This window comes from Somniosus microcephalus, chromosome 19, assembly GCF_052327205.1.
Source record: "Somniosus microcephalus isolate GS21.2 chromosome 19, FLI_Smic_1.0, whole genome shotgun sequence".
Lineage (NCBI taxonomy): Eukaryota > Metazoa > Chordata > Chondrichthyes > Squaliformes > Somniosidae > Somniosus > Somniosus microcephalus.
The window spans coordinates 40907208-40919872 of record NC_141005.1 but is presented as its reverse complement, the minus strand read 5'-3'; the positions used below and the strand labels follow the sequence as shown (position 1 = coordinate 40919872).

The 12665-nt window shown below is 44.5% G+C and overlaps 1 protein-coding gene across 3 annotated transcripts in view; it reads right to left on the bottom strand.

Moving 5' to 3' along the window:
- LOC147104380 (huntingtin-interacting protein 1-related protein-like) overlaps positions 1–12665 on the bottom strand; it is a 171187-nt gene that overhangs the window by 29247 nt on the left and 129275 nt on the right. For all 3 annotated transcript variants that reach the window (XM_085961679.1, XM_085961677.1, XM_085961678.1), the window contains 2 exons: positions 4829–4930; positions 3546–3740 (listed from right to left, as the gene is read on the bottom strand). In XM_085961679.1, coding sequence (XP_085817805.1) covers positions 3546–3740; positions 4829–4930 — 297 coding nt within the window. The remainder of the gene's footprint in view (positions 1–3545; positions 3741–4828; positions 4931–12665) is intronic.

Genomic DNA, 12665 nt, shown 5'->3' with positions numbered 1-12665 from the left:
AGAGAGAGAATTCAGAGAGAGAGAGAGAATTCAGAGAGAGAGAATTCAGAGAGAGAGAGAATTCAGAGAGAGAGAGAGAATTAAGAGAGAGAGAGAATTCAGAGAGAGAATTCAGAGAGAGAGAATTCAGAGAGAGAGAGAATTCAGAGAGAGAATTCAGAGAGAGAGAATTCAGAGAGAGAGAATTCAGAGAGAGAGAGAATTCAGAGAGAGAGACAATTCAGAGAGAGAGACAATTCAGAGAGAGAGAGAATTCAGAGAGAGAATTCAGAGAGAGAGAATTCAGAGAGAGAATTCAGAGAGAGAGAGAATTCAGAGAGAGAATTCAGAGAGAGAATTCAGAGAGAGAATTCAGAGAGAGAGACAATTCAGAGAGAGAGAATTCAGAGAGAGAGAATTCAGAGAGAGAGAATTCAGAGAGAGAATTCAGAGAGAGAGAGAATTCAGAGAGAGAGAGAATTCAGAGAGAGAGAATTCAGAGAGAGAGAGAATTCAGAGAGAGAGAATTCAGAGAGAGAGAGAATTCAGAGAGAGAGAATTCAGAGAGAGAGAGAATTCAGAGAGAGAGAGAATTCAGAGAGAGAGAGAATTCAGAGAGAGAGAGAGAATTCAGAGAGAGAGAGAATTCAGAGAGAGAGAATTCAGAGAGAGAATTCAGAGAGAATTCAGAGAGAGAGAGAATTCAGTGAGAGAGAGAATTCAGAGAGAGAGAGAATTCAGAGAGAATTCAGAGAGAGAGAATTCAGAGAGAGAGAATTCAGGGAGAGAGAGAATTCAGAGAGAGAGAATTCAGAGAGAGAGAGAATTCAGAGAGAGAGAATTCAGAGAGAGAGAGAATTCAGAGAGAGAGAATTCGGAGAGAATTCAGAGAGAGAGAATTCAGAGAGAGAGAGAATTCAGAGAGAGAGAATTCAGAGAGAGAGAATTCAGAGAGAGAGAATTCAGAGAGAGAATTCAGAGAGAGAATTCAGAGAGAGAGAGAATTCAGAGAGAGAATTCAGAGAGAGAGAATTCAGAGAGAGAGAATTCAGAGAGAGAATTCAGAGAGAGAATTCAGAGAGAGAGAGAATTCAGAGAGAGAATTCAGAGAGAGAGAGAATTCAGAGAGAGAATTCAGAGAGAGAGAATTCAGAGAGAGAGAATTCAGAGAGAGAATTCAGAGAGAGAATTCAGAGAGAGAGAGAATTCAGAGAGAGAATTCAGAGAGAGAGAGAATTCAGAGAGAGAGAATTCAGAGAGAATTCAGAGAGAGAATTCAGAGAGAGAGTGAATTCAGAGAGAGAGAGAATTCAGAGAGAGAGAATTCAGAGAGAGAATTCAGAGAGAGAGAGAATTCAGAGAGAGAGAGAATTCAGAGAGCGAGAATTCAGAGAGAGAGAATTCAGAGAGAGAGAATTCAGAGAGAGAGAGAATTCAGAGAGAGAGAATTCAGAGAGAGAGAATTCAGAGAGAGAGAGAATTCAGAGAGAGAGAATTCAGAGAGAGAGAATTCAGAGAGAAAATTCAGAGAGAGAGAATTCAGAGAGAGAGAATTCAGAGAGAGAGAGAATTCAGAGAGAGAATTCAGAGAGAGAGAATTCAGAGAGAGAGAAAATTCAGAGAGAGAGAATTCAGAGAGAGAGAGAATTCAGAGAGAGAGAGAATTCAGAGAGAGAGAATTCAGAGAGAGAGAATTCAGAGAGAGAGAATTCAGAGAGAGAGAAAATTCAGAGAGAGAATTCAGAGAGAGAGTTCAGAGAGAGAGAATTCAGAGAGAGAGAGAATTCAGAGAGAGAGAATTCAGAGAGAGAGAATTCAGAGAGAGAATTCAGAGAGAGAGAGAATTCAGAGAGAGAGAGAATTCAGAGAGAGAGAATTCAGAGAGAGAGAATTCAGAGAGAGAGAGAATTCAGAGAGAGAGAATTCAGAGAGAGAGAATTCAGAGAGAGAATTCAGAGAGAGAGAATTCAGAGAGAGAGAATTCAGATAGAGAGAGAGAGAATTCAGAGAGAGAATTCAGAGAGAGAGAATTCAGAGAGAGAGAAAATTCAGAGAGAGAGAATTCAGAGAGAGAGAGAATTCAGAGAGAGAGAGAATTCAGAGAGAGAGAATTCAGAGAGAGAGAATTCAGAGAGAGAGAATTCAGAGAGAGAGAATTCAGAGAGAGAGAGAATTCAGAGAGAGAGAATTCAGAGAGAGAGAATTCAGAGAGAGAGAATTCAGAGAGAGAGAATTCAGAGAGAGAGAGTTCAGAGAGAGAATTCAGAGAGAGAGAGAATTCAGAGAGAGAGAATTCAGAGAGAGAGAATTCAGAGAGAGAGAATTCAGAGAGAGAGAGAATTCAGAGAGAGAGAGAATTCAGAGAGAGAGAATTCAGAGAGAGAGAATTCAGAGAGAGAGAATTCAGAGAGAGAGAATTCAGAGAGAGAGAGAGAATTCAGAGAGAGAGAATTCAGAGAGAGAATTCAGAGAGAGAGAATTCAGAGAGAGAGAGAATTCAGAGAGAGAGAGAATTCAGAGAGAATTCAGAGAGAGAGAATTCAGAGAGACAGAGAATTCAGAGAGAGAGAGAATTCAGAGAGAGAGAGAGAATTCAGAGAGAGAGAATTCAGAGAGAGAGAATTCAGAGAGACAGAGAATTCAGAGAGAGAGAGAATTCAGAGAGAGAGAATATTCAGAGAGAGAGAATATTCAGAGAGAGAGAATTCAGAGAGAGAGAATTCAGAGAGAGAGAATTCAGAGAGAGAGAGAGAATTCAGAGAGAGAGAATTCAGAGAGAGAGAATTCAGAGAGAGAGAGAATTCAGAGAGAGAGAATTCAGAGAGAGAATTCAGAGAGAGAATTCAGAGAGAGAGAATTCAGAGAGAGAGAGAATCCAGAGAGGGAGAGAATCCAGAGAGAGAGAGAATCCAGAGAGAGAGAGAGAGAGAGCGCAAAGGAGAGAGCACGAAGGAGAGAGAGAGAGAAGAGGAGAGAGAGAGGAGAGAAAAGAGAAAGAGAGAGAGGGAGAAAAAGAGAAAGAGAGAGAAAGGAGAGAAAGAGAAAAAAAAAGTCGCATTTATTTAGCGTCTTTCATGACCTCAGGATGTCCCAAAGCATTTCACAGCCAAAGAAGTACTTTTTGATGTGCAGTTAATGTTGTAATGTTGGGAAACATTGCAGCCAATTTGTGCACAGCAAAGCCCCACAAACAGGAATGAGAAAAATGACCAATTGTTAGTTTGAGTGGTGTTGGTTGAGGGATAAATATTGGCCAGGACACCAGGGAGAACTCTCCTGCTCTTCTGATAGTGCCATGGGATCTTTTACGTCCACCCGAGGGGGCAGACAGGGGTCTCAGTTTAACGTCTCATCTGAAAGGTGGCGCCTCAGACAGTGCAGCACTCCCTCCATTCTGCAATGAAGTGTCAGCCTAGATTTTGTGCTCAAGTCTCTGGAGTGAGGATTGAACCCATGAACCTTGACTCAGAGGCAAGAGTTGTAACACTGAGCCATGGCTGACACCTATACAATAAATATAAAGCAGGCGACCTAAAGCTGGAGTAATAATTTCCGTGGATTCTGACCTTCTCCATCAATTTGCCCTGGAGCTCCTCCAGGTCCCTGGAACTCATTTCTTTCTCGGTGCGCATCACTGTCTCCTTCTCCTGAATCGTCTTCCTCAGCGAGTATGCTTCTTCCTCCTTCTCAGCCACAGTTTTCCTCAGGTTGTCCTTCTCTGCCTCAAGGCCCTGCAGCCTGGAACTCATCTCCGAGCCCACCTGCAACCAAAGTACCAAATCCGGATTACTCTAACGTATATAGTAATGAAATTCCACGATCAGTTCATCTACTTTAGTCGTAAAATGAATCTCCATTTCTGTCAGAATTAAACACAGAATTAGAACAATTTCTGCTTCAGATGACAAAATCAAAACTCCCCTTACATAGAATCATACAGAAGTTCTTGGAGTCGCTCAGGAAATCAATACACCATCCAGTGTGAAACGGAGCGGTACACACCAGGCAGATTGCTGTCCTGTGCTGAGGTAGCTGATCTCAGCTGGGGCAATCATTGGGCAAATACGATGGGTCTTCTTACCCCTGAGCTAAAGAAAGACTTGCATTTATATAGCGCCTTTCACGACCTCAGGATGTCCCAGAGTGCTTTACAGCCAATGACGTAATTATGAAGTGTAGTCACTGTTGTAATGTCGGAAACGCGACAGCCAATTTGTGCACAGCAAGCTCCCACAAACAGCAATGTGGTAATGACCAGATAATCTGTTTTTAGTGATTTTGATTAAGGCATAAATATTGGCCAGGGCACTGGGGATAACTCCCCTACTCTTCTTCGAAATATGTGCCATGGGATCTTTTACGACCACCTGAGAGAGCAGACAGAGCCTCGGTTTAACATCTCATCCAAAAGATGGCACCTCGACAGTGCAGCACTCCCTCAGCACTGCACTGGAGTGTCAGCCTAGATTATGTGCTCAAGTCCCTGGAGTGGAACTTGAACCCACGACCTTCGGGCTCAGAGGTAAGAGTGTTACCCACTGAGGGGGGGGGTGGTGGGGGGGAGAGACAGCCACAATCGCTGCTCCAGGTTGCCATCCAGTGGTTCACAGTGGAATGTGCGTGTATGTTGGATCAGGCTTGGCCATGATCTCTCCCATGTTCAAATAGCCTGCCAATATTCAACTGTTCAGGCTCACGATTTCAGAATGACCAAGATGGATGAGGTACCAGGGAATGACTAGCAGCCATAGAACTGTACCCCAACATGAGTCAGCACCTTCCCGAGTAGAGGGGGAAAAAAACGGAAGGAAAAAAATAATGCAGATCCTGGCCACGTTCTAGTTTGTACCTGTTCAGAGTTCCGCAGCGAGCCCTGGATGGTAGACAGTTCTTCCTTGCTTGCAGCCAGTTCCCTTTTCAGTTGCTCCATTATAAAGCTCTGGTCCTCCAGCTGTAAATATGGATATTGGGCAATGTCAGGCAACACAGCTCATACAGACATTGTAACCCAGCCAGGGTCCATGACTAGGGAGACTAGGCCACGAGCTGTCAATCACAGTATGACTAGAGTTCAACTTTACATGGTCATATAAGAAGTAGCTCTATACACACCAGTCTCAAGTAACCTGTAACTAGGAATCCCAATCGCACCAACAAGAAGCAACAAAGAGACACCAGTAAGATCATTTTTATATAATATTTAAGGATCCTGTGCCAATTCAGGAGAATAAACTTCTGCTCTAACTAGTTGCTAAATGTTATTAAAGTGTATTTTCAGAAGATGCTATGTAGGTAAGCAATATTTTTTTTAACTGGACCGTTTGATTGTTTCCCATCCTGCATCTTAAAATACATGAGCTGTCACTCATGTGAAAAATGGTAAGCATTTGTGAGACATCCATAAAGGGAACACGGAGCTATTATCGGGCAATTCGAGAGTATGCTGTCTATATAATGTGAAAATTTGTACCTATGAAAGAACAAGAACATGCCATGGAGGAGCAGCGAGTACAACGTTTAGTTCGCTCATGATTAAGACTTCATCACATGGAAGTTGATATCTTTGTCACTCTATCCATTCGACTATTCTCCATGTTGTGGCCTTCACTGACCCTTGAGCACCACAGACTATTAATGTAAGGCTCCGATCACATTTTTTAAACAGTGAATTGTACCACTTGCTTCCACCTATTCCCCTGAGAGATTCTTGCAAGTGTCACTGAGATCAATGACTATTCTGTAAGCTGGAGGCAGCTTTTAGAGAAACATAAAATGTTGCTGTTTTTCACCACCCTAGAAAGCACTTGGAGATGGCTTACTGTATACAAGGAGCATTATGGAAATATAGGGTGTTGCTGCGTTTAACAGAAATTGGTTAAAGATGTCATTTAAATCAGATCTCAGCTCAGACGAGATGCTTTTGAAAAAGTCGACGAATTCACTGCCAGGTGAAACTCAGGCCAAGAAATCTTTTGGCAGCTAAACTGAATCTTGACACTAGAGGGTGCTGTCTCACTCAAAAAACCCTAACCATGGTTGAGTGTCAAGGAGAGCAAGTTAGCTGGCATCATCCAGGAAAGGTTGCAGAGAAGAAAAAAAAGTAAAAACATTTCCATTACATGGATAGTGACATTATATCCACAATTACCCCATTTACAAGGAGGTGTCATCATATGATAAAGCATTAAAGTAGTCAAAGGCAGATTAAATGACATTTTGCAATACAACAGCACTGGCAGGTCGATCCAATAACTAGTTTATAAAACTGTAACTTTAACAGAGCTATGTGATGCACCACATAATAGGATTTTCTTTATTTGCATGTATTGATAGAAATGCCAACTGTGGCGTTACAATGACCAGTTTACAAAGGAACTACTTAATTCTAAGTTTCACTGCACACTTAGGCCGCGATTTCGCCAGTGATGGTGAGACCGGTGCGGCCGGAGCAGACAGCAGCTTCAAACTCCACACCCATCTTCATCCCGCCTCCTCCAAGTGATTTTGCCCTGATTGGGCTTGTTGAGCCCGCCCTGCGAGGTTCCCGGCCAATTAAAAGGAAGTGGGTCTGATGACGTCATCTGATGTCACATCATCAGCCGGTTTCCTTAAAGGGGCCATGTCCACATTCATTTTGACAGTTCTGCTGTCGGTGTTCTACAGCATTGAGGTGCTGCAAACACTGACAAACACTGCACAAAGGTGCACGGCTGCACCCAGGCTCTCCCATGACTCCCTCCATATGCTTCTTCTTCTTAGTCAGTCCCTCGGAACCGAGGATGACTTGCTTCCACATTAAAAATGAGTTTGCAGGTGACTGATGAGTCCAATGCGGGACCTACAGTCTCTTTCACAGGTGGGGCAGACGGTGGTTGAAGGGGCGGGTGGATGGGGTGCTTGGGTTGACGTGCAATCCTTGCGCTGCCTGCGCTTGGCTTCCACTTGCTCCCGGTGAAGAGACTCGAGGTGTTCAGCGCCTTCCCGGATGCTTCTCCTCCACTTTGTGCGGTCTTGGGCCAGGGATTCCCAGGTGTCGGTGGGGATGTTACACTTTTTTAAGGAGGCTTTCAGGGTGTCCTTGAAGCGTTTCCTCTGCCCACCTGGGGCTCTCTTGCCGTGCCGGAGCTCCGAGTAGAGCGCTTGTTTTGGGAGTCTCGTATCGGTCATGCGGACAATGTGACCTGTCCATCAGAGCTGATTGAGCGTGGTCAAAGCTTCGATGCTGGGGATGTTGGCCTGAGCAAGAACACTGACATTGGTGCGCCTATCCTGCCAATGGATTGGCAGGATCTTGCGGAGGCAGCTTTGAGGTGCCTGCTGTACATGGTCCATGTCTCTGAGGCATACAGCAGGGCGGGTATCACTGCTGCTCTGTAGACCATGAGCTTAGTGCCAGGTTTGAGGTCCTGGTCTTCAAACACTCTCTTCCTCAGGCGACCTAAGGCTGCACTGGCACAGTGAAGGCGGTGTTGGACTTCCTCGTCGACATCTGCCCTTGTTGACAGTAGGCTCCCGAGGTATGGAAAGTGGTCCACGTTGTCCAAGGCCTTGTCGTGGATTTTGATAATCGAGGGGCAGTATTGTGTGGCGGGGGCAGGTTGGTAGAGGACCTTTGTCTTACAGATGTTTAGTGTAAGGCCTATGCTCTCGTATGCTTCGGTGAAGGTGTTGACGATGGTTTGGAGTTCGACCTCCGAGTGAGCGCAGACGCAAGCATCGTCTGCATACTGTAGTTCGACGACAGAGGATGGGACGACCTTGGATCTGGACTGGAGGCAACGAAGGTTGAACAGTTTCTCGTTTGTTCTGTAAATTAGCTCCACTCCAGCGGGGAGCTTACTGAGGGTGAGATGGAGCATTGCAGCAAGGAAGATCGAGAAGAGCGTTGGTACGATGACACAGCCTTGCTTGGCCCCGATTCGTACGTGAATTGGGTCTGTGGTGGAACCGTTGGTCAGGATCACGGCTTGCATGTCGTCATGAAGCAGGCGGAGGATGGTGACAAACTTTTGAGGGCAGCTGAATTTGAGGAGGAGAAAGTGTGTTATGCTTATAGAGGGAATCACAGCACGCAGCGAGGTCCTCTTTACGGAGGACTTAATGTGGTCCCATCACATCGACGTTGTAACCAAGAAGGCATGCCAACACCTGTTCTTCCTCAGGAGACTGAAGAAATTTGGAATGGCCCCCCAGATTCTCACCAACTTCTACCGGTGCACCATCGAGAGTATCCTGTCCGGCTGCATCACTACCTGGTATGGCAACTGCACCGCCACAGACCACAAGGCTCTACAGATGGTAGTGAAAGCTGCACAACACACTATAGGAATTAAACTACCTGCTGTGCAGGATATCTACCCCGAGAGGTGCCGGGGGAAGGCCCTGAGAATCATTAAAGACGTGAGTCACCCCAGCCACAACCTCTTCGCCCTGCTCCCGTCCGGTAAGAGATACCGATGCATACGGTCTCGTACCAGCAGGTTTCAAAACAGCTTCTACCCCCAGACCATAAGACTCATGAACGATTAATTTATTATTATTTATTACTGTTGTTTTATTTATTATTACTGTCTTTCTATTAGTATTTCTATTAGTATTTTTATCATTGTTATGCCATATTTATTCCAATGTTGGGAGGACTCGTAAAAATCAACATTTCATTGTGCAGTACACACGTCTGCTGCATATATGACAAATAAAAAATTGAATTGAATTGAATTGAATCTTCCCTTCCCATGGGCGGTAGAGACCTTCCCAGGAGATCAACGCAGCCTGGTTGCACATTGCACTGGAGGGCACAAACAGGGATGTCATCAGGAGGGCCAGGCTGCAGTGGCGCAAACCTTTCAATGATCACAGTAGATCATGAAATGTTACTGTAAAGCCACACTCAACCTCATCCTGCTGAGCCACTCATCACATCCCCATCACTCTGCCTTCCCTACCCTACTCCTGCACATCCTTACTCACACCAACTTACCTTGCACCTTCACCCATCCCTCTCTATCTACATTATCACTTCCCCATCTCTCTAGCCACCCCACACACTCACCCTCATCCTAGTCCAATCATTCCAACTAACAACACACAAGGGTAGGCACTTGGGTGTTTTATGCAATGTTCATGTAAACTTTCTGTTAATGTGCTGTCAAGCATTGAAATCCTTATTGTCACCACATTGCCTTCTTGGATAGATTTGTGTGCACCTTTGAAAGTGTGTTAGTGAGTTCCAGTGAATGGTGAGACATAACGTCCCTCCACCCCCACCCCCCCACCCCCAATGGTGATGAGTGTGAAAGGAATGGCTTGGACATTGTAGGGATGCTTTATGGTGCTGGTGTGGGGTGGTGCCAACCTGGTGCATCATGTGGCAGCCAGTGTTAAGTGAAGCAAATCTGGACATGGTGAGGCCATCGCTGGCGTCCCGGGCAGCAATGTGCATGGGTGATAATGCCTTGTGTCTAGTTCATCGTCAGTTGATTGTGGAGAAGGCTGGTGTGGATGTTAGTGTTGAGGCTGATAGTGTTGGGGTTCTGAAGACCAAGGTGAGATTTTTTCAAGAGCACCGATGCTGATGGAATAGATGGCAGGTGACATTGAGATGAAAGAAGTAATCTGTCAATGTTGAGATAGGTTGTTCCAAGGAGGTGACAGTGGATAGAGAGATTACTCCAAACACTTCAAAAGTGCATAAAGCTCAAAAGTGGGTTCCAAATCAGTAATGCTCCAGTTTCTAAGATTGGGAAGTGAACAGCTGTGAAATATTAGACCACTTTTGCAGCTTTCCCCTATTCACAGCAATCCAGTCATTGAGAACCCAACATACTTACCTGACGTGATAGCTGCTCTCTGGGAACCTCGTTGAAAACCTGGTAAAATGGTAAGTAGATGGGAAAATGGTTCTTCACTGCCTTTTAATAAGCTTTTAAGTATCTAAATTGGCTGACCCGCCGCTTGGTGTCGGGTCTGTTCAGGGATGACAGGCCCGACACTTGGGAAACTGACAAGGAGGCGGGTTCACAGCGGGATACCGACCCGCTATCAATCTTTGTGATTTTGACAGCAGATCCGCCTCTAAACCTGAACTCTGAGCACTGGCAAAATTCAGCCATTAGTATTTGATGTAAAAAAATGTCACTTTCTGATGGAAAGACTTTAGAATCAATACCAATGCATTAAAACACATTACCAGCAGAACATAAAAGTATTTGGACTCTGTTTCTCTCTCCACGGATGCTGCCCTGGCCTACTGAGTTTTTCCAGCGTTTTCTGTTGTTATTTCATAAAAATATCAGTGCAGAATATAACATTATAATGCAACTTTTTTCAAACTTATCTCAGTTTTCCTGATGATCTGGGGGAGGATAAATGCACTTATGTGGTGTGCTACTAAGCCACGCAGGCCAGTTAAAAACCCCTAGTTCAACCTTTGGCCTGTGCCATTAGTCGATCTTGGTCAGGGCAGTAATGGAGGCACCACAATTTCACTCAGTGTCCTTGGGTGTGTGAACTAAAATCCTTACAAGATGGCTGGCTCAGGTCATTCACAATTCCCTTGAGCTGTCAGCAACTTTAATGGCTATTGATCCGCCTAAAGTAGGTTGCAGCGTACTTATCCAGTTATAAAGGAATTGATCTGGGAAATTGTTCTGTAAATTAATTAAAGGGTTGAAAAAGGCCATCAGTAAACATATCTTGAATCTGGATAGGTTTTAATCTGGTGCTGAATATGCTTCTTTGGATACATTATTTAATCATTATGGTCCTGAAATTGCACAAGGGTTCTCCTGGTCTCCTGCCAGAACGTCAGCAGGACCCCCAGAGAATCGGAGTAAGCTGGCAGTCCTTTCTCTGGGAGCTCCGCCGATCTCCCATCGAAGTTACAGCGGGAAATCAGGAGAGCCCCCGCAGAATTTCCAGCCCTACATGTTTACAAGTTACTACTGTACCACCGATGGGTTTCATTGTTAACTCCACAGAGTTGGGAAATCTTTGACGCAGACTCCACAATTGCTGAAAGATGAGCTGCTCCATTTAAAAGGTGACCATTCGCATCTCTCGATTTGGTTCCAGGGATACGTTCATTGCCTTTACATTTGTAGCCAGTTTTGATGAACTTCACCTTGAGGAGGGGGGTCAGGTTTCAAAAAGCAACATTATATCAGCTAGGCTGAGAATAGATCACCTTCCCTCATCCTAAGGCCTCATCAATTCTGTTAAATTTGCCTTTGTCTTTGGGAGGTACATCCATTTAAAACTAACGAAAGCCTAATGTAATATTCATCCTACTTGTTTCCACCCTAGAAAAAGAGATAAGGAAAGACCACTCCTCATATCCATCTCGAGGTTCATTTTAGAAAGAGGATTAAAATTGATTTCTCTCAAGTTCAATCCTACCTGGACCATCCAAGGAACAAGGTATTCAGGCCCTTTAATACAGGAAACTTTCGATTAACCGGCCCCTAAATAACCGGAACGCTCTATCCACCGGCAAAATTCAGGAGTCGGTTCAGGTAACTTTTTTTACTTTTAGTTACTTTTTCTTAAAAATTGATTTGTTGCTGTGCAAGGGTGTAACTGAAGCTGTTGCTAAGCTACAGAGACGTTTGCAACTTGTGACGATTGTTTTGAAGCTGTTGGGTTTGTTGCTTTATACGGAGCTCTGAGCTCCGTATCTTTTACTATAGCGTTCGGTTATCCGGAATTGTTGATGACCCGGCAACACGTTGGTCCCGTCCGTGCCGGATACCAGAAAGTTTCCTGTATGTGCTTTAAAGGATATCATAAAAACATAGACATAGAAAAATAGGAGCAGGAGTCGGCCATTCAGGCCTGCTCCGCCATTCAATATGATCATGGCTGATCCTCTATCTCAATACCATATTCCTGCTCTCTCTCCGTACCCCTTGATGCCTTTTGTATCGTGCATATGATCCTTGGCCACAAGCTATTTGTTGCAGTAATGCTCCTGGCATCATTTCCAGACAAATAAATGGGATGATCTGATGGCGTCTGCCAGTTATCATCCCAGCTCCCGGATTCATGTGGACTCCAAAACTCGCCGTCAAAAAATGTCCACCTGTCCACATCAGGAAGACACTGAATACAAAAGCAAAATGCTGGAAATCGGAAATAAAAACAGAAAATGCTGGAGACACTCAGCAGGCCAGGCAGCATCCGTGGAGCGAGAAACCGAGTCAACGTTTCAGGCCGATGGCCTTTCGTCAGAACTGGAAAAAGTTAGAGATGGAACAGGTTTTAAGCAGGTGCAGGGGTGGGGAAAAGGGGGAGGGGAGGAAAGAACAAAAGGGAAGCCATTGAATATTCCATATTGCACAAATAAAGGGCTGTCAGCCTCTGTCTTTCTGGATAACAAACTTGTGTTGCAGTTAAATGGGTTTTGTTTAAATTTGTGGCTTGAGTGCTTTATTTTGTCAATGGATTTGACACAGTAACTTTTAAACCTGTGCTATTGTCATTTCAATTAAGAAGATAACACAAGGTCAGTCCGGGTGCCTACTCATGCAGTGCGGTAGGTTTAGGTGCCTCAAACAGTGTATGAGGGTTAACACCAACAGTAGGAGTGGTAGGAATTTAAGACAACAAAATAGGCGACGACGGGAACGGGAGTTAAAAAGCTCTTTTGATAACATTGGGCTTGTGGCAAACCAAAAGCATCTAAACCA